The sequence below is a fragment of the Callospermophilus lateralis genome, chromosome 20 (genome assembly GCF_048772815.1).
Source record: "Callospermophilus lateralis isolate mCalLat2 chromosome 20, mCalLat2.hap1, whole genome shotgun sequence".
Taxonomy (NCBI): domain Eukaryota; kingdom Metazoa; phylum Chordata; class Mammalia; order Rodentia; family Sciuridae; genus Callospermophilus; species Callospermophilus lateralis.
In genome coordinates, this window is record NC_135324.1 from 13,857,579 (window position 1) to 13,884,679 (window position 27,101).

General features: G+C 37.9%; 1 protein-coding gene across 1 annotated transcript in view; it reads right to left on the reverse strand.

Annotated features, from left to right (window-relative positions):
• LOC143385574 (contactin-6) overlaps nt 1–27,101 on the reverse strand; it is a 160,542-nt gene that overhangs the window by 68,970 nt on the left and 64,471 nt on the right. Inside the window, exon 6 of the mRNA XM_076841033.1 lies at nt 3,409–3,593. Within this exon, the coding sequence (XP_076697148.1) occupies nt 3,409–3,593 (185 nt within the window). The remainder of the gene's footprint in view (nt 1–3,408; nt 3,594–27,101) is intronic.

Here is a 27,101-nt window from a genome sequence, read left to right on the forward strand (position 1 = left end):
TTTGGTCTCAGCTAACAAAAAAACGAAGCATATCTTTTTAGGAAACAATCACAACTCAGTAGCTAGGAGCATCAACCAATTGTGAGCCTCCACATCCTACAGGATGACAGTCCAATACTTTTGGATTCTCTGGAGTTTGATACAGATTCGGTACCTAACTTTGATCCTGAGCACAGGCCTTCCAAAAATATCATTTTCCAATATGAAAAAGTACTGAGTCAAAAAGAAAATGTTCACGATGTGAAAATAAGATGGTATTAGCTTTAGCTAAGGATTATTCGTGTAAACAGGTGGGGCACACATTAATTGTTTTAAAATGAGTATTTCTTGCATGAAGATGATTGGAAACTGTCCAAACATGCTAATCGACCCCCCTCCTTTATTTAGTTCTGTCCTGGTATATGTAGGAGCAGAAGGACTTTCCCTTGGAATCTTTGGTAATGACAAGTGAGATATTTTAAATGGGTAATAGCAATTAATTTTATTTGTAGTCAATTTTTTTTTGCAGAGATTTAAGATAACCTGCTCAAGATGACAAACTTGGAAAAGAGAAAAGTCACAATTTGAATTTTACGAAGATAGCCTGGTGTTTAGGATGTTTGTTTGGGAATGCGATCCCAAAAGGAAACTTTCAGAGAAAGGGTAATTCAATAGGGAAGCAGAGAGAGTCAATGCAAGATGAGTTATGGAGTTGACCGCCAACATGGGCCATTTTCACCCCATCCCAGGTAAAGAATTCTAAAGAGTCTTTGTACATTATCTACTCAGGGGAAGTAAGGGGAAGCATTTATTCACTAGTTTTTGTTCATCGTCACCTAAGGGTAGTGTTGGTATAGACTACCAGCACGGACAGGATGCACATGCGAAAATGCTAAGCAGGTTCCTAAAGAGACCAAAAAAAACTCAGCTCAGGAAACAAAAGGTACTCAGTGCGGTCCCCTCTGTCATGGTACACTTATAGAATGCAGTGCTGAGCTGGTCCCTGTAGCAATAGTTAGAATAAAAGTGGAGCCATGAGAACCTGAAATGGTGCACAGCATAAAACCCAGGGCTGTCTGATTTCCAGATTTTTCTACTCCAACATCTGCTTCTAGGAAGACAGTGGTCCTTCAGGGCCCCTCTCATGGGGGGAACTTCTCATGATATCACTGGTGTGGAAAACTAAGGGTGGGATTTTCACCAGTGGACATCAGTGTAACATCCAGTTACAGAACATGCCTTCTAAAGCCTTGGGGGACAGATCCAGGCAACTAACAGGGTGTGGTGATAACACTGAATCTTGTTTCTTCGTGTTATTAATAAAATTTTAAAATTTGTAGATACTTGTTGAAAATTTGTCTTAGTATATATTTGACCTGGGAGAAAAAAAAAATTCATATCCATATACAATCTCAAGAGCTCACAAAGCATTATAATCTAATTCTTTGCTTCTTGTCATAATTCTAGCATTAACTGAATGTCAACATTGTCTGGGTGCTTAGCATCCTGATGAGCAAAGTGTTCAATCTTCAACCACACAGCAATTACATGGATAAAAGCTTAGAGTTTAGTGTCTACCAAACCAGCATGAGTTTTAGATTTTTTTTTTTTTTTTTTTACTTCTATCAACGAGTGATAGAAAATCACTGGACTTTTCTCTGACCATGTTCTCTTCTTTTGTAGTGGTAATAAAACTTTAGAAAATCCTTTTGGATGTTAAAAGACAACATGGAGAGGGATTTCTAGTATTCCTTACTTGTGAATTATAACTTAGGCAGTAATGTAATGAAACAGCTCTCGAATTTTTTTTTTCAGCTGCTCATCCGCTCTGAGATAACTGAGCCCAGTCTCTCTTCTTTTTGGAGCACTTTGGCAAAGTACTTAATAGATGACTGAGAAGTATAATGACTATCTTATTGACCAATTATCCATTATCCCTCCCCACAAGGACGGTGTGGATTCTATACATGGCTGATTAGACCATGGTGAGATGGAGTGTCGGGGACTTGGCTGACCATGTTGAAGACCTTTAAAAAAGTCCAGTTTCCTAAGCCCCTTCAAGATCTCATTCTTGGACTTGACAATCAATATCTGTGAGATCTATTTCAACTCATCTCAAAGTTTCTTGCCTAGAGTATCACTGAAAGTGATTGCTACCTCTCAAGATGATTGTAAGAATTTCAAGAATTATCATATGCAAGACTCTGTGAAAGCTGATAGTTCCTGGATCATTGTAGAAGAAAGCACTTTATTATTCATTCCCAGTTTACAGATACCTTGGGTATTCTGGTTCATCTCTTGATTATATCTTTGTTTATTAAATAGAAAAAAAAATGGGAAATATTTATTGAAAACTAGCCACAGACTTTAATACCGTGATTCTACTGAAAAAAAAAAAATCCCAATTTCTTTCTTACTGTTTCATTGACACAGGATACTAAATTCCAAAGACTTTCATTTAAAAAGCAGTTAGTATTAAAAAAAATTTTTTTTCTTGGGAAACATTGATAAAACGGTTAGGGAATCATTGGTAGGAAATCATCCTCTATATTTAAAATAGTATTTTTCATTTTGAGTTAAAATTGAAAATTCTAAAAGAAATGGAAAATAATACAACCAAGACACAATATGTTATCCGCACAGGACACTGAATTGGCATTCCCATGACTTTTCTAGTTAACAGAAAGATAATCATTTTTTTTTTCCAATGTGTTTGTCATTGATTTTAAACATGTCACATAGGAGAATATTTTTAGATATGTGTAAATACACTTTTAAAAACTTCTGTGATGCAGGCTTCAAATTTTTCAAAGATGTTAAAGATGTTTTAAAAACATCCAACATTTTAATAATTCCAAGATATATCTGATGGTGTATTTGATGTAAAAAAATAATAATAATAGTTCCAAGCAAGTGCATATTTTGGCTTGGGTGAAAGAGAGTGTAAGCAACTTTTTAGATAATTTATTATCTCACTTAGTTCATAAGTGATTTTGGTACAGATATATTTTAATGAGGTAAAATTTTTCTGTGCCCTTCACACGGGCAAAGTCTAAAATAAATGGAAACAAATATTGAAAACCACCATTCAATATTATATATTTTTTCCTATTATTTTTTTCTAAATTCCACTTTAATTATAATTAAGATCACCATAGGCTGCTGCTGCTGAATGTTTTATAGAAGATATATGGGAGTCCCTGCTACCTTATATTATAAGTTTTTTGTAGCATCAATATGACATGGCTGATATTTCCCAGGCAATTGTAATAAACAATTCCATGGTGACGGGGTGTATTTTAAAGATGGTCATTCCTACCTGCCAATCATTGTGTCAAGCACCCAACCTGGAAGTGCATTTCCCCTATGACATGATGATGACATTTGCCATTCACTGAGTGATATTATGGAATTTTTTTCTTTGCTCACCATAAAAAATCAGCTGACCCTTGGCGAGGTTTCTTCCTCGAAGGTTGCCTGCAAGGCACTCGTAGAAGCCTTCATCTTCTTGTCGGAAGCTGGGGATTTCGAGGACGGCTTTGGATTTGCTGTATTTGACTTTCCCTGGCAACGGGCTTCCGTCCAACCTCCTCCAACTAATATCAGGGACTGGACTAAACAGTTAGACCTCATTAGAACAGATGACGGATTAATCTTTATGACAGAAGGATAAAACGAGAGCAAAACAACTCTGGAGAAAAAAAAAAAAGTTCCATCGATCTGTGGTATCGTGACTCGATTTCCGATCGTGCAATCATTCACCATTCACTCATTCATTTACTGAACTCTTGATCAAGGACCTGACGTGTGCCAGTCACTGTACTAAGCTCAGGGAATCCATTGACAGAGTAAAATAGACAGAGGCTCTCTGCCCTCACATTGCTCAGAGACCAGCAGAGACGCATAACATCAACAAATAATGAAAACAAACACATTTGCAATTTGTAATTGGAACAAAAGGAATAGGAGCTAGAGATAGTCATAAGATCGCATCAATTTAAAGGTGATGGTCAAGGAAATGCTTGGTGAGAATGTGGCATTTAAGACTCATCAGGCTTTATCTTTATTTACAGATTCTAAAGCAAACATGTAGATGCCTCTATATCTGAATTGATACCAACGGGTAACCAGAAACATTCCAGATGGGTGCCTAGATTATAAAGGGGCATCAGTACAGTAAAACAGATCCATATAAATTGGGCATATAGTTTCTATAATCCTCAAAGATTCTACTAATTTATACACTATTTAAAAAAATAAAGATCAACTTATACCATACCCTGTCTCCTCTTAGGAAGGATTTATTTCATCTATAGAAATTGAGACTAATATCTCACATCTGATATTTTTAGTTTAATGGGGATATCTTTTAATAAAGCAAAACTAAACTTTATAATATCTGAAATAAAGCATCCAACCATAATGAATGAGCTTAGGATCCCTGGTGTAGACGGTCTCACTATTATAGCTATGAAGAAATGCAGGCTTGAAGCAACACGACATCAGAAAAACTTTCACGAATAAACTGCACATTTGCAAAATGAATCTATGGTCTATTGAGACAAACATCTCTCCTTTCTTACTGTCTAGCCATTCCCATTTCTTGTAGATGTTCATATGATTTAAATATTTTCACTCTCCTTATATTTCAAATCAATAATAAGAAGTCATCCTGCAAAGTCCAATTGTTAAGTGTTGCAGGAGACGTGGGCTTCTTCAAGTCATTGAAAGTCATGTGGGAGAATCATCCAATCATACACAAAGGCGTTGACACGAGATTTGAAGAGTTGGAGCAGGAAACAGCTCCCGGAAATGGGTGATGACCTGGGAGCAGATTCAAATACAGCACGAAAACTAATGAAGCCCAAGGAATTCTTACTGGAAAAACACTGTGATCATCAAGGATAGAGCCCAGAAAACCATACCACATGCTCACAGGTACATGTCAGAAATCTGGTCCTAATCAATGTTTGGGCCAACAATTGTTCTCAGAGTGACCCTACATTTACAGTTATAACTTGAATTTGTTAAACACAAAATGAAAAGAATTACTGTCCTAAATTTACTTTCAGCCCTTTTAAGAAGATTTCTCACCTGCCACAAATTTAGGTTGATATTTTATTAAATGGGCAGATTCCCATTTAATTGGATTAATTCCCACTCAATTAACCTTGAGTGACTGGTTTTCATACTTACTTTACGAAATGCCTAACCAATAAAAATGAAGTCCTAGAAGAAAATTTACTAATAAAGATATTGATAAAATCTGGTAAATATCATATTATACATTTATCATTCATTTTAAACATATATATGCACAGCATATGTGAACATATTAACATTTTTGTGTATGGGTAGCTGAGATATGGATTTCTTACACTCTCTTTTCTTGGCTTATTTCTATTTTCTATGACTTTCCCACAATGAGCATGCACTACCTGTGCAATAAAAATCTTCTAAAGAAACTAATTTATGGGGGTTGGGGATTTAGCTCAGTGGCAGATCGCTTGCCTAGCATGCACAAGGCCCTAAGTTTGGTCCTCAGCCCTGGAGGAAAAAAAAAAAAAAAAGCTAATTTATAAAGAGAAAAAGAAATAGAAGCTCTTAGACTTGTCTGAATCCAAGATGCTTTGTTGTCTTTTAATGGAAGTGCAACTCTGAAGCTTAGGACAGATTTGTACAAAATACCCAACTGAAAAAGCTTCTAACCTGAAGTATTCAGGCAAAAAAAAAAAAAAAAATTAAGTAAAAATTATATTTTTTTCATATGCCTTAGCACTTTCTATAGATTGTGAAGATAAAAGTCATTTTTTTGCATAACTAAATACTCACCTAATTATAATAATAATTGTAATAAAACTACCACAAATATTTCCCTTTCATTAAACACAGCCTCTGTGCCAGCTGCTGTGTAAATGGACAGTACGTGCATTATAGCTAAAAGAGGCAGAGCAGGGATTTGTGGCTGTGTTGTTGTCTCAAAAGCGACTCACCTATCGGGAGACAGGTGAAAAGATCATCCTGTAATAGCCTAAGTCTCTGCCCTTTCACAAAAGTGGGTTTCCATTGCCAGTGGCCCCACTGGGAGGAATCAAGAAGAATGAGTTCAACTTGTCCCAAGTATTCCAACTTTCTCAAGGAGAAAGGACTCGGTGACAATAGGGGGTCCCACTGGAAAAGCACTTTTACCCTGGAGAGTAGAAAAGACCTATCCTGTACTGACTGATGTACTGTTCCAATAGTGTGAAAAGATCAGCACCAGGCTCCTAACCCTTCTGAATGTTATGCACCCCGGATTCCCAAGAACCTTCACCATCACCAGCCTGTACCTGCATCACCTTGTAGCAAAGACCTTCCAACTCCGAGAGCTGACCTCACCTTCACAAAGACAAAGCAGAAAGCACCCAGGGATTGACAGGCCCCCCCAGCAGCCCTAACCAGTAGCTGACACAGGGTACGGGTGCAGATGCTCGGGATCCCACAGCCCTGCTGGGAGACAACTCTGGGGCCACCTGCAGTCTTTCCTGAAGGCAGGACGAAGTTGAGCCTACCTCCTGTGGCCTCTGCCTGGTCATTGTCTCTTTCCTGCCCCACATGACCATTCTGTCAAGGGTTCTTTCTCAGAATTCTTATATTCAAGTTTCAAAAAAATTATCCTTTTAGGGTGGATCTTTTGGAAAACTAATGAATTAGGACGCTTTTTAACACTCTAATCTATGCGACTTTGATTTCCATAGTCAAGTGCAAGGAATCCTTAAATGTGTTTCAATATGGCCTTTCTGTATAGGTATTAGACTCCCATAAAGCCTGTAGAATTAAACATCGATGGCCCAGGAGATCAGAAACAAGTAGTGGACCACTGTGAAAAACCAGGCATTGTGAAACATATTCTAAGAGCTTACTATTCTGTCGGGCCAAAAATAAAAGCAAAATGCAAAAAAAGAAAAGAAAAAGAAAAAGGCAGAATAAACTTGGGGCTGAACATAGGAAAGGTTCTAGTATTTTCTAGAATTCCCAGTGTTTCTTTTCTAAGAAATTGTCTGGAAATTCTAGAAAATACTAGAACCTTTCCTATGTCCACCTCCATGTTTTTTCTCACCCGGGTTATACGTGGAGTGATGTATATTTGCTACACAATTCAATTACTGAGAAGGAAATAAGATTATATGTGTTGTGTTTTTTTTATATTACCTTTAAAGTTTGAAGACTATAAGATTCTAACATGACAGAGGATTTTGTTTGTTATCTGCATTTTACTTTTCCCAGAAGCCCAATCCTCGCTAGTTTTTACTTCATCTAATTGGAAGTGGTGTCAATAGGAGAGAACTCTGGATCAGATATGGCCATGGGTGGTTTGCACACCAAGGCCACCTTGATGGTCCAGCATGGAGCCAAGACAGACCAGTCAAAGGCATGCAGACTCAACTCTGCAGCTACTTTCCAAGAGTGATTGATGTCAGGATGTCTTTGCTCTGGGTTTTTGAGTGGGATACTAACTTCAAGCTTCTAGTCGACAGTTTACTAGAAATGCATTAAGCAAACCCAGAAGAAACACACTTGGAATTCTTTGCACACACCTAGGTCAAGTCATGCCTGATGCAAACAAAGCAATGAAGCAAAACAAAAGAACTCTTGGAACATTCTAGTTTATCAAAACATTCTCTTTTTGTCTTCAACCCATTTGAATCATTTTCCTACTACTTTCAACCAAATGTGACCTCACAGATAGATCCAGGACACCACGGTAGCTGGGTTTACCTTCTATCAGTGTGATTGAATGGTATGATAGGGTGGATTCCTTCTGCATTTGATATCCTCTGTTCAAGATATTTTAGAATTCTTGAAGCAATCAACCCACAAAAATAAGGACTCAAAAGTTCCAAGAATTTCATATTCACACACACAAAAAAACCAAATGGGAGATAAAAGAAGTTTTATAAGATTTCATAATTAATAATTAGATGCTAAGAATTTTCTCTGATCTGTTATGTCATTGCTGTGTATGAATATCATGATTCTATTGATTATCCCTAGTCACGTGCTATGGCTTAGATATGACGTGTCCTCCGAAAGCTCCTCTGTTAATAGAGGAATGTTCAGAGGTGAAATGATTGGATTTTGAGAGCTGTAACCTAATTGGGACTTGCTAGTTTGAATGGGCTGACTGGGTGGTGACGGTAGGTAGGTCAGGCATGGCTGGAGGAGGTGGGTTACTAGGGGCTGCTCTGCAAGGGTGCGTCTTCCCTGTGGTCTCTTCCCCCTCTCTCTGATTCCTGGTCACCATAAATGGAGTTAGTACTTCTCTACCACACTGTTTTGGTCTGCTTTTGTTGTTGTTGTTGCTGTGACTAAAAGATTTGACCAGAAGAATTTCCAGGAGGAAAAATTTATTTGGGGGCTCCTGGTTTCAGAGGTCTCAGTTCATAGACAGCTGGCTCCATTCCTTGGGCTAGAGGTGAGGGTGAACATCATGGCAGAAGACTGTGGCAGAGGGAACTGGCTCTTAGGAAGATCAGGAGAGAGAGAGAGAGAGAGAGAGAGAGAGAGAGAGAGAGAGACTGACTCCACTCTCTAGATACAAAATTTAAACCTGAAAGTTATGCTCTAATCCAGCACTTCCTCCGGTCAAATGCTGCACATCTTCAATTACCATTCATGAATCCCCTGGTGGGATTAATTCATTGGTTTGGATTAAGGCTCTCATGAGCCAATCATCAGACCTCTAAACGTTCTTACATTGTCTCACACATGAGCTTTTGGGGGATACCTCATATCCAAACCATAACAGACACCCTCCTACCATGATGATCTGTCTGCCTCACATTGAGCCCAGATTCTTAGGGTGAGTTAACCATGAGCTGAACTGTTGAAACCATGAGGTAAAGTTGTGCTCATCAGGTATTTTGGTCACAGCCACACAAAAACTAACACAGAACGTGAGACACAGACTCCAGGACACCAACTCTAAAACCGCTGACTTTTCTAAAAAATGCATTTTAACGATAGTTTTCATTTTATCCTCAAGCTTCTAAGATAAACAATGATGAGCTACTTTACAGTTCATGCCTTCTCTCTTATTGGAAGTCCTAAACAGACAAGTGGATGGAAAGAACAGGAAGACGTGAAAGAAAAACGAAACAATTTTAGTAGCGAGATTTAAAGTTTAACGCAAATTAAATTTGCTAATGCATAGTATTCTGTGCAAATAAAAACGATTATAATAAAGTTACAGTGGTACAACCTTATTTGTGCAATGTAAAGAGAAGTAAGACTCCTATATTTAGCTGTATTTTGTGGCGTGTTTATGAGCACAATTTTTTTTTCACCCACAGAATTGGAATTAATAATAATATATCATTCATAGGTTTATTATGAGGATTAAGTGAGATAATCCATGCCGTGTGTTTAACACACTAACATGGTAAACAATATGCTTAAACATGAATAATAAAATGCAATAATTTAATATGATAAATAATGTGACTGATCAGGTTAAAAGCAAGAATTTGTTTATCATTTATCATGCCCAGAGAATGAATTATCTATATGATATAGATGTATGTGTTTGTTTTCTCTGTTAAGGAATTTCTACGATTAGGCTTTCAATACAAATTGATTTATCAATCATTCATAAGCTAAGGTCAGACCTCCACGTCAAAAACGAAAAGGCTACAAAAGTGTTTTAGTTACCTTTTGCATAGCTGTGACCAAAATACCTAATAGGAACAGCTTAAAGGAAGGAAAGTTTATTGGGGGCTCATAGCTGCAGAGATCTCAGTCCATGAATGGCAGACTCCATGGCTCTGGGCCCAAGGTGAGACAGACCAATATGGCGGAAGGGCCCAGCAGATATGCAGCTCATGGAGGGTCAGAAAGCAGAGAGCGGGGCAGTACAAAGGGAAGATGCACTCTTCCAGGGAATGCCCTCAGTGACCCACCTCCCCAGCCACATCCCACCTGCCTGAAGTGACCACCTGGTCCATCCATTCCAACTAGGATGGACTGATGTGGTTACAGCTCTCACAATCTCATCTTTTCACCTCTGAATATTTCTGCATTAACATAGAAGATTTGGGGGAACACCTCACATCCAAACCATACAAACAAGAATGGATATAAGTCCCTCAAAGTCAATTTCTTTCCTCCGGTACTACTGCACAGATCACCACCCCTTATAGTGCTCATATTGATTTCCCCAACTACAAGGGCAGTGATCTCCCAAGTGAGACATGGCACCCCCTGCCATGGAGGACCCTTGTTCCCACACGCTTCCTCATCAATGGACCATGTTGGTAGCTAGGTAAAGAATCAAAAATTGTCTTCCAAGGAAAAGAGAATCCTGTGTAAGAAAGCTGGGCCTTGTAAAATACTATTAAGCACCATTAATTGAGTGTTTACTATGTACCAGGCATCGTGACAGATGGCTTCCATATATCACCTTCGTTAAACGCTCGGTTGACAGCGTTTAGCCATGCTAATTATCTTTTCAGAATGGTGCTCACGTTCAGACAGATCATTTCAACGAAATTATAACCTGCAATTCTCCTCTGCTTGGAGTCCCAGAACAACTTTTGAGTTGCCCACCCTTTCAATTATAAGAAGCGGGGTATGCTTTTCCTCCTCTGGATTCAGGTGATTGTTTGAGGTTCTATATCTACTTGGTCCACCGTGATGATACTCATGGTGCAAGTTTTCCTGGCAGTTCCTTGGGGGCAAGAGAAAGTGATTTACTTCAGATGCAATCTTAGCATGCAAATCACACCAAAAAGGCTGTGGAGCCAGGGGTGTTCCTGAAGTGAGCTTTGCAATGGAGATGTGGTCGACTGTAACTGTGCCACAATCCAGAGTCAAAACGAACACTGCCATCGTTATTCTAACTAACTACAGGGTTCAGCCATTTCTGACATGATTTTCCTTTCATCTCTAATCCTCCTTCTCCTCCCACACCCCCTCTGCCCTTTTCCCTGCAAGAATTCAAACTTAATGTACTTATGGATGTAAACCGCAATAAAGAAAACCAATCTGAGTCTATTCTGTCATCCAAAGTGTCCTCAGATCAGAGAGGAGGGATTCTTGGACCTTGTGTTTCAAAGCGTACATTGCCAAAAAAAAAAAAAAAGTCTTTTCTTCCTATGTTCCTATTTTCTAAATCATCTTCCTGAAATGTGTTATCAGAGTCGTGCAACATAACGAGATGATAAAAGCAACGGTTTTCTTTCTTTCTTCTTTTCCTTACACTCCGCTTTTCGTGCTTCTTAAATAGGCATTGGCATAAGTAAGGACTTCAAGTTCATTCTCTCAGGTCTTTGTGCTTTTATAGAATGAGCATCCTATTAATTTTATCTGAAGAGAAAGAATACGTTTGTTAACCATCTGGCCTCGTTCAACCTGCGGTGGAAGTTAAATCAAAGCTCTTCGCACGCTCGTCGAAACCTGCGCTTGGATTCTACACTTTCAGCCCATAAATAGAATTTTCATCACTCATGCTATTTGAGAAAGCTTACAGTTCTCCCCTGGATTGCTTAAAACTCATTATCCATAGCTTAAGTCCAGACCCTCCTTCGTTCTGAACTAGAGATTGGTACAGAGAACCAGTTCCCTAAGATGCTCGTATTCGGGATTATTCTTAACTTAAACCTCATTTCAGAAAATCCTGTCCGTGGCCATTTTCAATCGCACAGAGCAGGATAACAAAACCCGCCAAGAAGGCTTTGTTAAATTTTCAGACCGTTCAGCTGGCTGCTTTCATTTCCCCAACTTGAAATATCCAGACAAAGAGCTTAGAATGTTAAGAATGTCCTATGGGGATAGACTGGGGATAAATTCATGAGTTCTGCAGAAAAGCAATCTCACGGTTAGGGGAGAAATGGGAAAAACCTTGCCTTCTGAGGAAGGGAAACGTAGTTTTCATTCTGTTTTCCTGGTCAGGGCCTAGGCCGGACTCAATGCTGTTCTCCTTCCAGAATTTATAAGCTAAACTCTTCACCCCAGGCTGGACGTGGGGCCCTTGGGAAGTGACCAGGCCTTGGGGAGTGGAGCCATCATGAATAAGATCAGTGTCCCCAGCAAAGGGGTCTGAGGGAGCTATGGTATCTCTTCCACCAGGCAAGACACAGCCAGGCTGAGCTAACCCAGGAAATGAAGAGTGGCCTTCATCAGACCCTTAGCCAGACACAGAATCTGCCATTGCCTTGATTTTAGACTTCCTGCCTCCTAGAGAGATGAGAAATCGATTTGTGTGTACGTCCTTCCTTTCTTCCTTCCTTCCATCCCTCCGTAAGAGCCATGGTAACAGAATGGTACCTTCTCTTGGCGTAAAAGAACCCAAGGGAATTTTACACGCCTGAACGGGAGTTACTTCGTCTCCCGGGGTCTCTCCTTTCCTTTACATTAACTGGAGGTGACAAAGGACATGTAAGAAGATCGAGTGAGGAAAGGTCAAGAAGACTGCATTCTGAAATATAAAATTTCAACCCCCAAATAAGAAAGCAAATCTCCATAGGGCAACCGGTCATCAATAGGGACAGCAAAGAACCACTGTCCAAAGGGAAGCATTTTAGGTTTAATTTCTACTCCTTTTGATAGAAGCAAAGTAACCACTGATTCACACACAGACCGTCAACTTTCCCATCTTGGCAGCAGAGAGAGCTAAAAATGAGACCGTGTTCAGCAGTCAATTATAGTTTGCTCGTAGTTTTCTATTCATAATTAATACTGACCCTAGACACCCACCTCCGGTATTCTTAAAGAAAATGAAACTTTACTTAAGGTTTAAAGGGTTGGGCTTGCTCACATTTATTTGTCTTGACCTTGTCTCAACTTATAAGTGCAAACTTTCTTATAAAGATTCAAAGGAGGTTTGAAAATGATCCACTAACATTTAATTATTCTGTTATTATTATGTCTTTATTTATTTATTTATTTATTATTTCTTCTTCTTCTTTTGGTTAGGGTCTTTTTATTTTTCTTTCTTTCGTTTTTTGGAACTGGGGATTGAACCCAGGGTTTTGCATGTGCGACGTAAGCACTTTGCCACTGAGCTACATCCCAGCCCACGTCTAGTATTTATTTATTTTATTTTATTTTTTAAGATGGACACAATATCTTTACTATGTATTTTATTTATTTTTTATGTGGTGCTGAGGATCAAACCCAGTGCCTCACACATGTGAGGCCAGCGCTCTACTACCCCTGCTCCTACATCTAGTATTTATTGAGCACATCCTACATACCAGGCTCTTAGCTGAGCGCTTCCCTGAAACTAGAATGTGAGCCCAAGTCTCTTTTTTTGCGTAGAAGCTGAGCTCTAAACCGCCAAGCCTTATTGATCCCGTTTAATCTAACCAGGTACAAGAGGAGGCTCAACCTTACTAGGATGTGTAATATGTGTTTGGCAAAACGTTCTTTACCTAATGAAATGATGTGCTTTGCTACCAATAGATACAGTTATTTTTTTTCTATAAGGACCGGAGAGGGAAATCAAAGAGTTTTTTGCTTTGTTTTGTTTCAAACATATTGACTCCAAATTTTAGTAAAGGCTTAGAGATTGGCTCCAAGGTTAGTAGGAAAATAGGAAAAAAAAAATGTTCCTTCTTTGGTCTCAGATCTCTTCCAACATAGATCTGAAATCTTGCTCTCCAGTGATTGCCAATTACTTCACAGTGAGAAGTAGGGTCTCCGGAGAGGTGCTGATAAACTAGACAGAAGTATGAGAAGTCACTTCTGGAAGTATGTACATATGCCTCTCAGATGATTTTTAGAGTCTTTAAACTAGCTTAATTTTAGAAATGGCATTATAGAAGCCCAATCTATGGGTTATGAGAAAAAAAATGTGAACAAATGTTTGATGTTAGACTCAGGGTGTATCTTTAGGATCACAAGAGGTCACTTGGTCCCTGGACTCTCAGTGTGGCTCCTCTGTGGCTGTTCTTGAGAATCGGACTAGATATTTCAGAAAACTTAGAATTTTATCTTCTCTATGTCGGGAATTGCAATTTTCTAAAAATAAACTGAGGAAATTTACAGCGATGCGGGCAAAATAAGGCCACAGTTATATTCATTATGTCATTACCCATGATTAAAAAAATAGAAAAATATAAAACCCTCAATGTGCACCAGTTGGAGGCTGGCTGAATATCTATAGTGAATTATCCCACTATCATTACACAAGAGGGAAGAGAAGAGAATTCGGTGACCTACAGATACATTCATGGCATATTCTCAAGGCTTAAAAAATCATCATACAAATGAACACACTGAGTAGCATACCAACTGCATTACAAATAAAATAAAGACCGGAAGAGCCTACGCCTAGTCAGATACTGAGAGTATTTTTCTTCTGATAGAGGAATTAAGGGTAAGGATAATTTTATTTTCTTCTTGCTTATGATTTTGGAATTTTGCAAAATGAACATGTCTGATTTTTTTCAATAATTAAAAATATAAACAAATATTTGTTTTGTATTTAAAAAATAGGACAACAGGACTCTCCAGTCTTTTTGCATGCCTTGTATTCTTCCCTGGGAGCTGACATTTCAGATGTACTCCAAGAATTCTGTCTATCTTGCTCTATGGAAAGCCCTACAATGTCTTGTAATAATATATAGATATTCCTTTTCCCAGGTTGATTTCATTCCATGCAATGGATGTGAATTTGTACACACTCCCTGGATTGGGGATGTTCTACTTTGACTTTCAACATTTTCCCTCCTAAGTTCTTTGGACATGTGTTCCTCCTCTCTTATGAGATTGAAGTGCCCCCCACCCACCCACAACCTGATGTGCAAGGAACATTTTTCTAAAAATCTGGTGGACCCAGGAAAGTACAGATCACACCCAAACCTACCTACGCTATTCCTATAACATAGATACCTATGATAATGTTTAATTTATAACTTACGTATGGTAAGAGATTAACAAGAACTAATCATAAAATAGAATGATTACAGTAACGTCATTCCATAAAAGCTAGATGAATGTGATGTGCTTTCTCTTCCTCAAAATATCTTGTTTATTTCTGGAATTTTCCATTGAATATATTCAGAGTACAATTGAATGTGGAAAATTGAAACTGCATAAAGTAAATCCGTGAATGGGGGGTGGTACTGTGATTAATCAAATGAAAAGTATTTTGCAATTGACAGTAAGACACCAACAGAGGAACGTCAATAGAGCCAGAAGCTTGCTTTTTTTTTAAATTTTTTCGATCATCAATGCAATTGATAGATCTCAAGCTGACTAATGAAGAAGAGGACAGGACAGAGTGACAAATGTCCAAAGCAAAAAAGATGTCACCCCTGCTTCTATGATTGCACCTGCTAGAATCTCCAACACAACCTTGACTACAATTGGTGACAATAGAGGTCCTTGCCAACCTGGGACATGAACAAGTACAAACAAGTTGTATTGGTTCCTTGAAAGACATAAATTACTAAGATCCTCACAAGGGAGAAATGGATATACTCTAAACCGAGTTGCAAAACAAAATTGAATTGAGAACCAATATTCTCCTACTGTAGGAAAAGCCACACCCCAATGGTTTCCCTGGTGAATCTCTAGGCACATGAGGAAGAAATAAGAATGATTCTGTAATACTCTGTTAGAGAAAATGAGAACAGAGGGAATCATTTTTAATTCTTTTTATGAGATAATCATTATCATAATACCAAAACAATGAACATCTTTTAAGAAAGACAATTACACCTCAGTACCTCTCAAGAATGTAAGTGTACAAATCCTCAAAAATATTAACAAATCAAACTCAGCAATTAAAAAAAAAAAAGATTTATGTACCACATTCATGTGGGATTGATTCCAGGTGTGCAAGGTTGGTTCGTTTTTTCTTCTATTGGAAATGTCTATGAAGGATGCAGAACAGACACTACACCTAATGGTGAGGAGATGGATGATCTCACACTAGGCAGAGGTAAAAGAGAAGGGTGCCTCTCCTCACCACTCTTAGTCAACTCTGTACTAGAAACCCTAGCTAGTGCAACAATACAAGAAAATGAAATCAAATGTGCAAAGACCTGAAAGGAGGAAATAACATTATGGTTCCATATAGATGATAATGCAAAAATTTCAAAAATCAACAAAATATCATTCCACAACTGATAAGTGATTACAGCAAGATCATGAGATACAAGATTAATCTCATAAAGTTCGATAATTTTTATACTAAAAATAGACAGTTGTAATTCGAATAAAACAATTAAAACATGTATGAATACAATTTAATATATATTAACAACAAAAATCCAAGTGTGTGTGTGTGTGTGTGTGTGTATGAAATCTGTTTGCAGAAAACAAAATGAAACAAATTTTAAGAAAGCAATGACAGAAGACTTACTTAAATGGAGAAATATTCCAAGTTCCTGGATTGGAAGACTCAATATTGTTAGGATGCCCATTCTTTCTTTCTAACTTGATGAATGAATTCAATGCAATCACAATTAAAAGACCTGCAAGTTATTTGTGGATACAAAGTGATTATAAACATTGTTCAGAAAGGCCAGGAAATAAAGCATAACAAAAAACAGCAGACAAGCCGGGCGTGGTGGTACATGCCTGTCATCCCAGCAGCTTGGGAGGCTGAGGCATGCGGATTGTGAGTTCAAAGCCAGCCTCAGCAATGGTGAGGCACTATGGAACTCAATGAGACCTTGTCTCTAAATAAAATACAAAACAAGGCTACAGATCTGACTCAGTGGCTGAATACCCCTGAGTTCAATACCTGGTTACTCTCCCACCACCAAAAAAAAAAAAAAAAAAAGAAAGAAAGAAAGAAAGAAAGAAAGAAATAGCCAAAATAATAGTAAGAAGAACAAACTTGGAGAACTGACATTACCTGACTTCAAGATATACTATAAAGGGGCAGTAATGAAGACAAAGTAGTAATGAAAAAAGAGTAGACAAAACAGTAACCAGAAATAATTTCAGAATCAGACCTACCCAAATGCAGCCAATATCTTTTGATAAAGGTGCAAAATAATGCAATGGAGAGAAGCTTGTCTTTTTAACAAATATTGGAACCACTGGATGTTCCTATGCTATCAAAAGAATTTGGGCATAAACTCCCCCCAAATTAACGCTAAATGGATCACAGATCGAAATGTAATACATAAAACTTTAAAAGTTCGATAAGGTGACACAGGAGAGAAACCTAGGTAACCTACGGGAGTGAGATTTTACATTTAACACGAAAATCTTGATTTATTAAAGGAAAAAAGTAATGGATCGCTGGTACCTTATTAAAATGAAAAGACCTGGGCTTTGTGAAGTAAGCTGTTAAGAAAACGAAAAGACAATCCATAGAGTGGGAGAGAGTATTGGCAAAATCCATGTTGGATATGCATCCCTATGCAAGATACACAAAGAAATCTTTAAATTCAATGATAAGAAAATAAGCATCTCAGTTGAAAAAGGGGGAAAAGAGCTCATCAGGCATCTTACAAAAGGAGGTGAACAGATGGTAAACAAGCATATTAAAAAGTTGTTTAGCAACTTTCGTTATCAGAGAACTGCAAATTAAAACATTCAGGAAGGACTACTATTTACCTATTGGAATGTTGACACATTTTTAAATAAAATGCTAGCTTGTGTTTAGAACTATGTTAAATTTCATGTATTACTAGTGAGAATGCAAAAAAGGCACAATACTGTTAGAATGAAATTTTATAAGTCAGCACTGAAAAACTAGGTAACAATCCATGTGGTAACAGATGAGGGTCGAAAAGCCCATTCAACTTTATCTAATATGTAAACCTACACAGAGAAATATGGGTAGACGTGTGTAGATCATAGATAATACATGCACACATATTTCTTTGCTCTGTCATCTGAAATTGCCCGAATGAATGACTTTCCGGAAGCAATGAGGTCACCTAGCACCTAATTATGGTTTCTACTATCATCGCCAATGGAAGGAACTATAGATCCTTGGGGCAATGGCTAGTTTCAGGACGAGAGCTGGGAATGCAGAAGTCTTGTAATGTTGGAAAAAAATAAAGAAGGGCTGAAACACACACAATACTTCTCATGTGGATGGCGGGTGTAACAGGGCAGAAGCATCAACTGAGAGAGAGCCTTCCCCTTCAGGGGCAAAACAGAAGTCATTTGAGCATTAACATCAATCAACGAGAACCAGGTTACAACCCAAAGTCTGAACTCAGAATACACGAGTCAGTACTGGGGCCAAGAAAGGACTGAACATCAATGAACGGGGGAGAAGTGACAAATCTTTCAGGTAGAATTCTAAATACATTATGCAGATTCAATAGGCTGCGGGAGGCGTGGCACAACTCCGACATCTTCACCTCTTTCCAAAGACTCAGCAATGGAAAGGGGACAATTAAAAGAATTCTGCAGTGGAGAATCCTAGCAAAAATGACTTCAGCCAGCCAGCCAAAGCCAGTATTCACAGTCGCAAGTCACTTTGACAGAACTGTACCCATGATATGATAAAAAATGGCACGCTTTATCTGTGATCTGTCTTCTCAAAACCTATAATCACAGTCTAATGAAGAGGAAAAACATTCATCAAATTCCAGTGGAAGGAAATCCTACCCATCAAACAGATCACCCTTCTTTAAAACTCTCAATGTCTGGGGACGTGACTCAGTGGGACAGCACTTGCCTAGCATGCAAGAGGCCCTGGGTTCTATCCCCAGCACTGCGAAAACCAAAGCAAAACAAACAAACAAAAACGCTCAAGGTTTTTGTACATCAGGAAAATCTGAGATACTGGAAAGCTAAAAAAAAAATAATAATAACTTAAGCAGACAGGAAACATCAATGTTACATGGTAGAAATCACGATAAAGGGACTTTTAAGTCAAAAAATGAGAAAACATAAAGGAAGCGTGACTTTAGTTGATAACAATTCATCAATGTTGGTTGATCTATTGGAACAAATGCGCCCTGATAATTTAAGATGTTAAGGAGAGGAAACTGCGTGGATTTACATGGAATCTCTAATAGTATGTGCTCAACTTTCATGTTCTAAAATTCTTGTTGAAAAAAACTTGTGAGTCAAAAGAAGAATTTGCAGAAGGAGAACAAAAAAAAGAAAGATGAATTTCCCATTACACGGAGATTTGAAAAAAGAAAAAAAAAAAAAACTTTTAGATAATAGCCGAAAACTTGGTCTACCAAAGGACATGAAAGTGACCCTTTATAATTTCAACTTAACAAAGGGCAGAACAGAAGAAAGACAGATAGTCAAAGGCTAAGGTGAGGATGCTGGAACCTTCCTTTAGTGAAGGTCTAGGAGGAGAGAGCAGATTCCAAGAGAAAAGTGTGGTCTTGCATTTTTCTATCAATCTCATCTTTCTCAGCCTGTGAGACCCCCAGGGCTTGGATATGATCTTCACCATATCCCCAGGGCCCTGGGCCTATCCCCCAGAGAATCTGTGTGACTGACTCCAAGAACGAAGCTGTGATTGATTGGATGAGCTCTTCAATACCTAATGGCGGCGTTAATAAATAATTGCTGCTTAATTTGCCAAATGAGTGAGGTCCCATCAATTATCCTAAGAAAGATTAAACACAAAAATTTTAAAGAGATGAATCCATTATTCTGGAAAAGTCCCTCACGATTAGGTTATCTGCAAGGATAATACAGAAGCCACTTATTTTTTTTTTTTTTTTCTGTGTGGAATTCTTTTTACCGCCTCAGCCAAAGCATTTGATGACTGCTATGATTAATAAGATGATTATTAGTTATTGATCGCCTTTTGTGGCCATTCTGATAGGTGGATTTAATGGTCCCTTAACAATCCAGCTCTGTCTGTAAACTCAATGATCAATCTATATTTTTTGGCTTCATTACATATGTAAGAAAATTGACCAACATCACCCAGCCATTGATGGGGGACTTAGGACCTAACCCCTGATCGCTTTCAGTGAAAAGTCCACACTCTTCACAGAAAATGATACTGCCTTCAAATGCTAGTGAATCCACTGATAGATCATTCATTGCTCAAGCACAGGTGTGTGTGGGGGGGTGGGGGGAGAGTGTGTGCATGTGTATGTGTGTGTGTGTGTGTGTCTGTGAGATTTACTGCTGTCTTTCAATTTCTGAATGACCCACTTGAAGATGGGTCAGATTTGTGATGTGCATGCCTGGTTAACAGAGGTGAGTGTTCTGTACAGTTCACGGTGCTATTTTATGCCAAAGGACAGAATCTCATGTTAAAAAGCAAATCCATTAGCAAGAACCTAAAGATGAGGTTTCAGGGTAGATTCTGGCATCCATGGGAAAAATCATACCCAGGGAAATATTCTGTTCTCTACCCATTCAATTCAGTGATGAGAAAAAAAATAGACAAACTACTTATTAGACACCGAGACTGGGAGTTACTAAATCTGGTGGAGTAAGAAACAAAAGCAAATGTTAAGGGCTAAAGAAACTCAGAGGGCTGGGGATGTGGCTCAAGCGGTAGCGCGCTCGCCTGGCATGCGTGCGGCCCGGGTTGGATCCTCAGCACCACATACAAACAAAGATGTTGTGTCTGCTGAAAACTAAAAAAAAAAAAAAAAAAAAAAAAAAAAAAAATATATTAAAAATATTCTCTCTTTTTTAAAAAAAGAAACTCAGAGCACCTAGTTGGATTTAAAAATTCTGTTGTCATCTGGAGTGACCTAAGGATTCTCACTGCAGTACAATCCACAGGGATGCCATGAGTATAAGGAGCAAGAGTACATCCTAAGGAACAGCTCCCCATCAGCAGAAAGTTCCAGAACACCTAAAAAACATTGTTGAGAGACTCAGAATTTATTGTATGACATTAATAGCCAAGCTGGGTAGCCTCTGCTTCATAAATTAGAAAAGAATAAATAAATAAGGTGGACATGAATGCAGAAATACAGCTTCTGTGTGAAGGCTCCAGAATACATAGGAACACTCAGTGCGGCTACTAATTTTATTTACATCTCAGAGCAACAAGAGCAAAGTGACAGAAGCACTGTTATCTTTTCTGAAAAGGGGAAAATATGTTGGGTTGTTTATCAAAGTAAGAGAGTAGAGTTTCTGGGGAACATTGGTTTAATTTCTTCACCAAGAGCAAAGGCGCCTATTTTTTTTTTTTCCAAAGAAGACACGCACATCTGTCAATCATACAACATCTACCTGGCCCCTATGTAACCGTGCAACCTAGGCGTGGAGTTTTGCAAGTTATTTCACAATGCAATTAATTTGCAGCTTAGATAATTAAGAGTCTGCCGTGTTAAACAAATGAGACGAAGCTGAGAGATGAAAGCTGTGATGGTGTCAACTCTCAAACCCCAACACAGAAAATGAGCTACACGTCCCCAAGTCACGGCAGTTACCGTGTAGGCAGGTACTTCAGCGTTCTGTAACCTCCTGAGCCCAGAGTGGTTTACCACGGTTATGTTCTCACCCTGAGCCCTTCAGTCAAACTTCCCTGGACCTCTCCAGCTACATTTCCTTCCAACATGATTACAGTATCTTCCTTGGTTTGCTTTAGTTAGAGAAAGTCCATTTTCAGAGCTCTTCCATATCATCTTTTCCAGCTTTTTAAAAAATGGTGCACATGGGCACCATCACACAAACAATTATTCACCTCTTTGACTCCAAGTGATTTTTTTGAAGCATTTCTCATTAAAACATAGCTTGGATTTTTAAAAGCTTTATATATATATATATATATATATATATATATATAGAGAGAGAGAGAGAGAGAGAGAGAGAGAGATTCAATATATAAATATTGAAAATATTATGATTAAAATATTAGTCATTAGCAGACAATATAAATGGGACTGATTTCCATGGTTCCATTTCCAAAAGCATTTGTTAACAGTTTGCTGAATTTTCAAAACTTTTTTTTTCTAGTTAAAGGTCTATTTAATTGGGATCCAACTGCTACTGCATATGGAAGATGCATTTTTTATATTTAGAAGGCAATTTGATATGAATATCAAAGGGTTGTGTGAATGACAGTTGAATCAGTGAGATATAGATTTGAACTCAGATCGGCAACTAATATTGGTCAAGTGGCCTCATCTCTCTAAAACTCACTGTATTTACCTTCAAAACTCCACTAGGCCCCTGGCCTTGTAGGTGCAGTTAGAACTGTACTTCCTTCCTTCTGGAAACCAGGGGACAAATATGTTGGTGGAGGGAGAAACCGTTTTTCCAGTAATTTAGCAACTGACAAAGCAAAGTTGCAATCCCTGAGAGAGGGAGAATGAATTAATTAAGCCTTTGATAGCTGTTTTTCTGTGTGGAGGTACTTTGCAGATCAGAAATGAGGGTGGGGAGACCCAGTAGTACAGTACGGTTTTGTGGAGGGAAGAAGACACAGATCAGAATTTAGGGAGACTGCAGGAATTGCAGAGTAGAATACAAGAGGTCATTGTGAAGTGAATCTGCCCCGGAGATCTGCATGGAAGAGTTGCATGAGATTGAGGACAGAACAATTTTCAGAGCTCAAACACGGCTGGAGATATTAGAGGTCCCTCTGCCACACCAGAACAGAATGACTGCATGAACATTTGAAGCATTCCATAAGGACACTCAGCAGTAAATTAACCTTAATTTTTAACTCTACAACTCCTCTCAGAAAGATTAATAATAAGCCACAAAGAAATATACCAGATATACAGTAACTGAGCTATCATAAAATTCCAAGTCCAGTCTTCGTATTGTTACACAACATTCCAGCGTCGGATAATGCAATGCTTACAGTGTTTATTATGCAATTACCACATAGGCAAACAAGCAAAAAAAGGAGAAGGCTGATTGGAAGAAAAAGGACTCGATAGAAACAGACACATAAAGGACTAAGATAATAGCATTAGCAAAAAATGACTTGACTTTCATATCATCCATGGAGCTTCTGTGGAACAGCATGGAACTGCAACCGAAATATCTCTAAGCCTTAGACTCTATTTAAGAAGGAGTCTCTAGGGAAACCCAAAACAACCAAAAAGACAAAAGCAGATGCTAGAAGACAGTTTAGCTCTAACACCAGAGTTACATCAAGCAGTAAATACAGCTTAATTCCTGACCACAGGAGCATAAGACCTCACAACAAAACATGGCTGCCCCAGCTCCGTGTGCCTCATACACACGGCATGTCCAGGTTTCTAACAAAGCTTACAAGGTATGCTAAAAACACTCAGAGGAGACAAAGCAATCATCAGAACCACAGAGAAAAAATGATGTCAATTTTGGAGAATCGGACCAGAAAACAGGCACAGAGATTCAGATGGATTGCTATGGTAAGTTCCCACATTTGGGGGAAAATATGTAAAACCAAATAACACACAATGTTTTCATAAAAAGGTGTCAGCAAATATGATTGATTATTAACATTCACAAGAGTTTACAAGAACCACTTGGCAATAGACCTGCAGTTACAGATTTATAAATTAAAAAGCGAGAAGTTGGATTTTGTTTCAGATTAATTATATGCACAACATCAATTTCCTTGCAGATATGTTTTTTATTTTTGTTTGCTAATTTCCTGTCTGTAAATTTAAAAGAGAGTTGGTATGGTATTTGATAAATGTCAAAATTTGTAATGGACCAAGACGCATTTTCAATATTTTGTAATGTTTCAAACACAATGTAATTTGTTTTCTGAAAACTATTGGCAAGCATAAATAAAAATATATAAAAATCTTTTTGGTGGTAGCCCACAATTTCATGTTTTCCAAAGTAAACCTACCATTTGCTCATACCTTTTATCATTTGAAGAACTGAGAAATGTGCCAACCCTTCAATCATAGAAATATAAGCTGTGTATTATACAGGGCATTGAAACATGACCCCCTCAGACCAAGAAAATGCTTTGGTTTTGCTGTTTTAAATCGGGGGTACTTCATTTCAATATTAATGATGTCATTTCATGAAAAGAATCTCAGCCTTGATTAATTTTAGCTTATAAAAATCTTTTGAAGTATACTCTATAAAAATCTATTATTTTCTTGACAGTTTTCTGTAGAGTACAGTTAAGTAACTGTCATAATTTTTATTCTTTGTTCGATATTATTTTATGCCTAAGAGTTCTACAAAAACTTAACCATAAACATGTGATTTATTAAATCATGATTTTTTTTTTTTGTATACACCAATCACGTTTTCTATTTAGAGATCTTTTTCAACGCTTTTTTTTTTTTTTCCCGGCTCAAATTTTCCTAGGTCATATATTGCTAGCTGAGTTTTTTATGAAGAAGTTTACACGCTCTGATACATTTTTAGGATTATAAAGTTTACTGTGCGTGGTTTAATTGGCTGTGGGTTTTTAATATGTTGATTGCTTTTGTCCGCATGGGATGAAAATTTTATATGTCTCAATTGCTCCCCATACCCCACAGATTCCTGGGGTTTTAAGCATCCTGATTGGACTGTGGATTCACTTCTTTCGCTCACTCCCCCTGGATTCTTGTAGCGTGTACTCACCATGGGATCCAAATAGTGAAGCTAAATGGTGAACCTCAAGTCACAGTGTCAAAATCTTCTGACGCTATATTATCATTTCCTTTCTTCCATCTCCCAATTTCTTAGCAAGCTGGGATGAAAGAGGGATGTGGCTGTTTGGCAGGATTTTGAGTGTAGGGAACATGCCCCCTAAAATATATGCTCAGTTATCACTTACCGCCAATCTATTTAAGTGGGTGTGTGTCTGTGTATGTGTGTGTGTGTGGGGGGGTGGCGGGGTGGCCAGGGAGTGGAGAGGGCTTCAGGAGTATGTGGCCATGGTTTATATGTGTACGTTGGACAGCTCAGGTAAGGGGTATGTGATTTCCCATGTACTACTCTTGCAACTTTTCAATAGGTTCGAATACTGTGAACATATACAAAAGGAAGAGAACTGATAAGTGAGCTATTTGAAGACTATCTTGATTAATGGAGATTTCTTCCCGTCTCTTTTCCATTCTGACCTTCCCTGATTGCCAGAGAGGTTAATGTGTGAACGACAGAGGAGATTTATAAACTGCCTGAGATACATATTCTGATCACGAAACACCCACTTTCTCCAAGATTCAGAATAACTCAATGCATGTTTATGGACTAAATACCATTCCCAGTGACTAATGACTTTGCATGTGTCCTATATTCTAGTTTTCACAATAAAGACACAAAGCAGGCATCCTTGTAACTCCTTTTGGAGGCGAACATGGAAACTCACAGAGGTTACAAGCAGGTTTGCCAAGGATCACGACATTCTTGAGAAAACTAGAAACTGCATCTTTGCCCCAATGATGTCAAAAGCAGTTTCTATAGCCATTTGCTCAAAAGAGCCTAAAACCAAAGAAGCAACTCCAGTCAGATAAGCCACTCAACAGGAAGCTTATTTAACCCAAGTCTCGGTTCCTCATATATAATGAAAATGTGGTGCAGCCTGTAAGGTTTTAAGAAATACGCAGGATCTGAACCGAGTTTGGTGGCATCCGTGCGTAATCTCAGTGACTCGGGAGGCTGAAGTAGAAAAATAAAAATGCCAGGCAACTCAGTAAGACTCTCAGCAATGTGGAGAGACCCTGTCCCCAAATAAAATTAAAAAGGGCTGAGATGTAGCTCAGTGGGAAGGCATCCCCAGGTTCAATTCCCAGTACTATAAGAAAACAATATATATGTGTATATATATATATATATATATATATATATATATATATATATATATATATACACACACACACACACATATAAATGTCTATACATATAATCATATATATAAATTTTGATTTCATATATATATATATGAAATCAATTATCAAAATAGTAAAGGCAGAAAGGCAGAGCTGGGGTTGTAGCTCAGTGGTAGAGTGTTTGCATACCAGGTGTGAGGCACTGGGTCCGATTCTCAGCACCACATATACGTGAATTAAAAAAATAAATCAATAAAGGTTCACCTACAACTAAAAAAATAAAAAAACAGTGAAGGCAAATGGTGAACTTTAAGTTGCAAAGTAGTTGTATCAAAATTTCCTCTTTTTGCTTTCTTCCACCCCCTCAGTTTCTTAGTGTGTGTATATATGTATACATATATATATATACACATATACATATATATTTCATATACATATATAAATATATATGTGTATTATTGTATCACCAATGCTTAGTTACAGGTACTTAAAAATAAAATCATTCCCATTAGTGTATATATAACTAGCCTCAATACCTTCTGAAGTTTTGTTTTTATTATGGAAGAGCCTTTCTTATTTAAGTAATCTATATTTCCTCATGCCAAATACAACACAATAAGTTATCAATGTTCCTTTCAGTGACTATTTTTCATTGGTTTTCTTGTTAAAATAGTCATCTAATTCTCCCAGTATTTTGCTGACACATATTTTCCGTATTTTTATAAACCTTAATTTCCTTGAAAGGTTAAAAAATGGTGAAAATTCATCAAGTCCTAAAAGGGAGACCAAGAAAAAAAAAAACTGATTTAAAGTGCCTCTCTGAATCCCATTTAATCAATCATTAATTATTTATTGGACAAATACTATGAGGCCAGCTTGTATGAAAGTGAAATATGATCTCTTCAATCCATGACAAATGACTAACATGAGAAATTTAATTCAGAGTATAACACAATTTCATTTATAGAGGAGAAACTAGAAGATTTAGTGGCCAGTGTTTTTGGGGATGGCTGAGTCCATTTAGTTAATAGAAAGGATAAAACTATTGAAGACAATTTCTGGAGTTTGGAAAAATAAATCCGTTTCTACCTGTGATGGTCACATTACAGACTTTGGACTTAAGGAAATGTCTCCCAAGCTTTTAGGAAGAGTCCAGCCTCCTACCACTCTAAGTCCATTCTGCAGGCAAGAATGGACAACTTGGGGACTTGTAAGACTTGGGGAAGTCAGACCTTACCCCCTCGACCTACAGATTCAGAATCTGAATTCAGCCATGTTCCAAGTTTATTCTTATGCACCCTAAACTTTCAAAATGACAGATCTTGTCTTCTGTCTCCTTTTATTTTTTTTTTCCTTTCTGGTGTTTATAGGCCAAAAAAAAAATTATATATTTGTCTGAAATTTGATAGTCATGAGAAAGCAGAGAGATGTTCTAGATAGATACCCCCATGCAAAAATGCAAATATTTTTCTGGCTTCCAAATATTCCAAACCTGTCCCTGCTAAA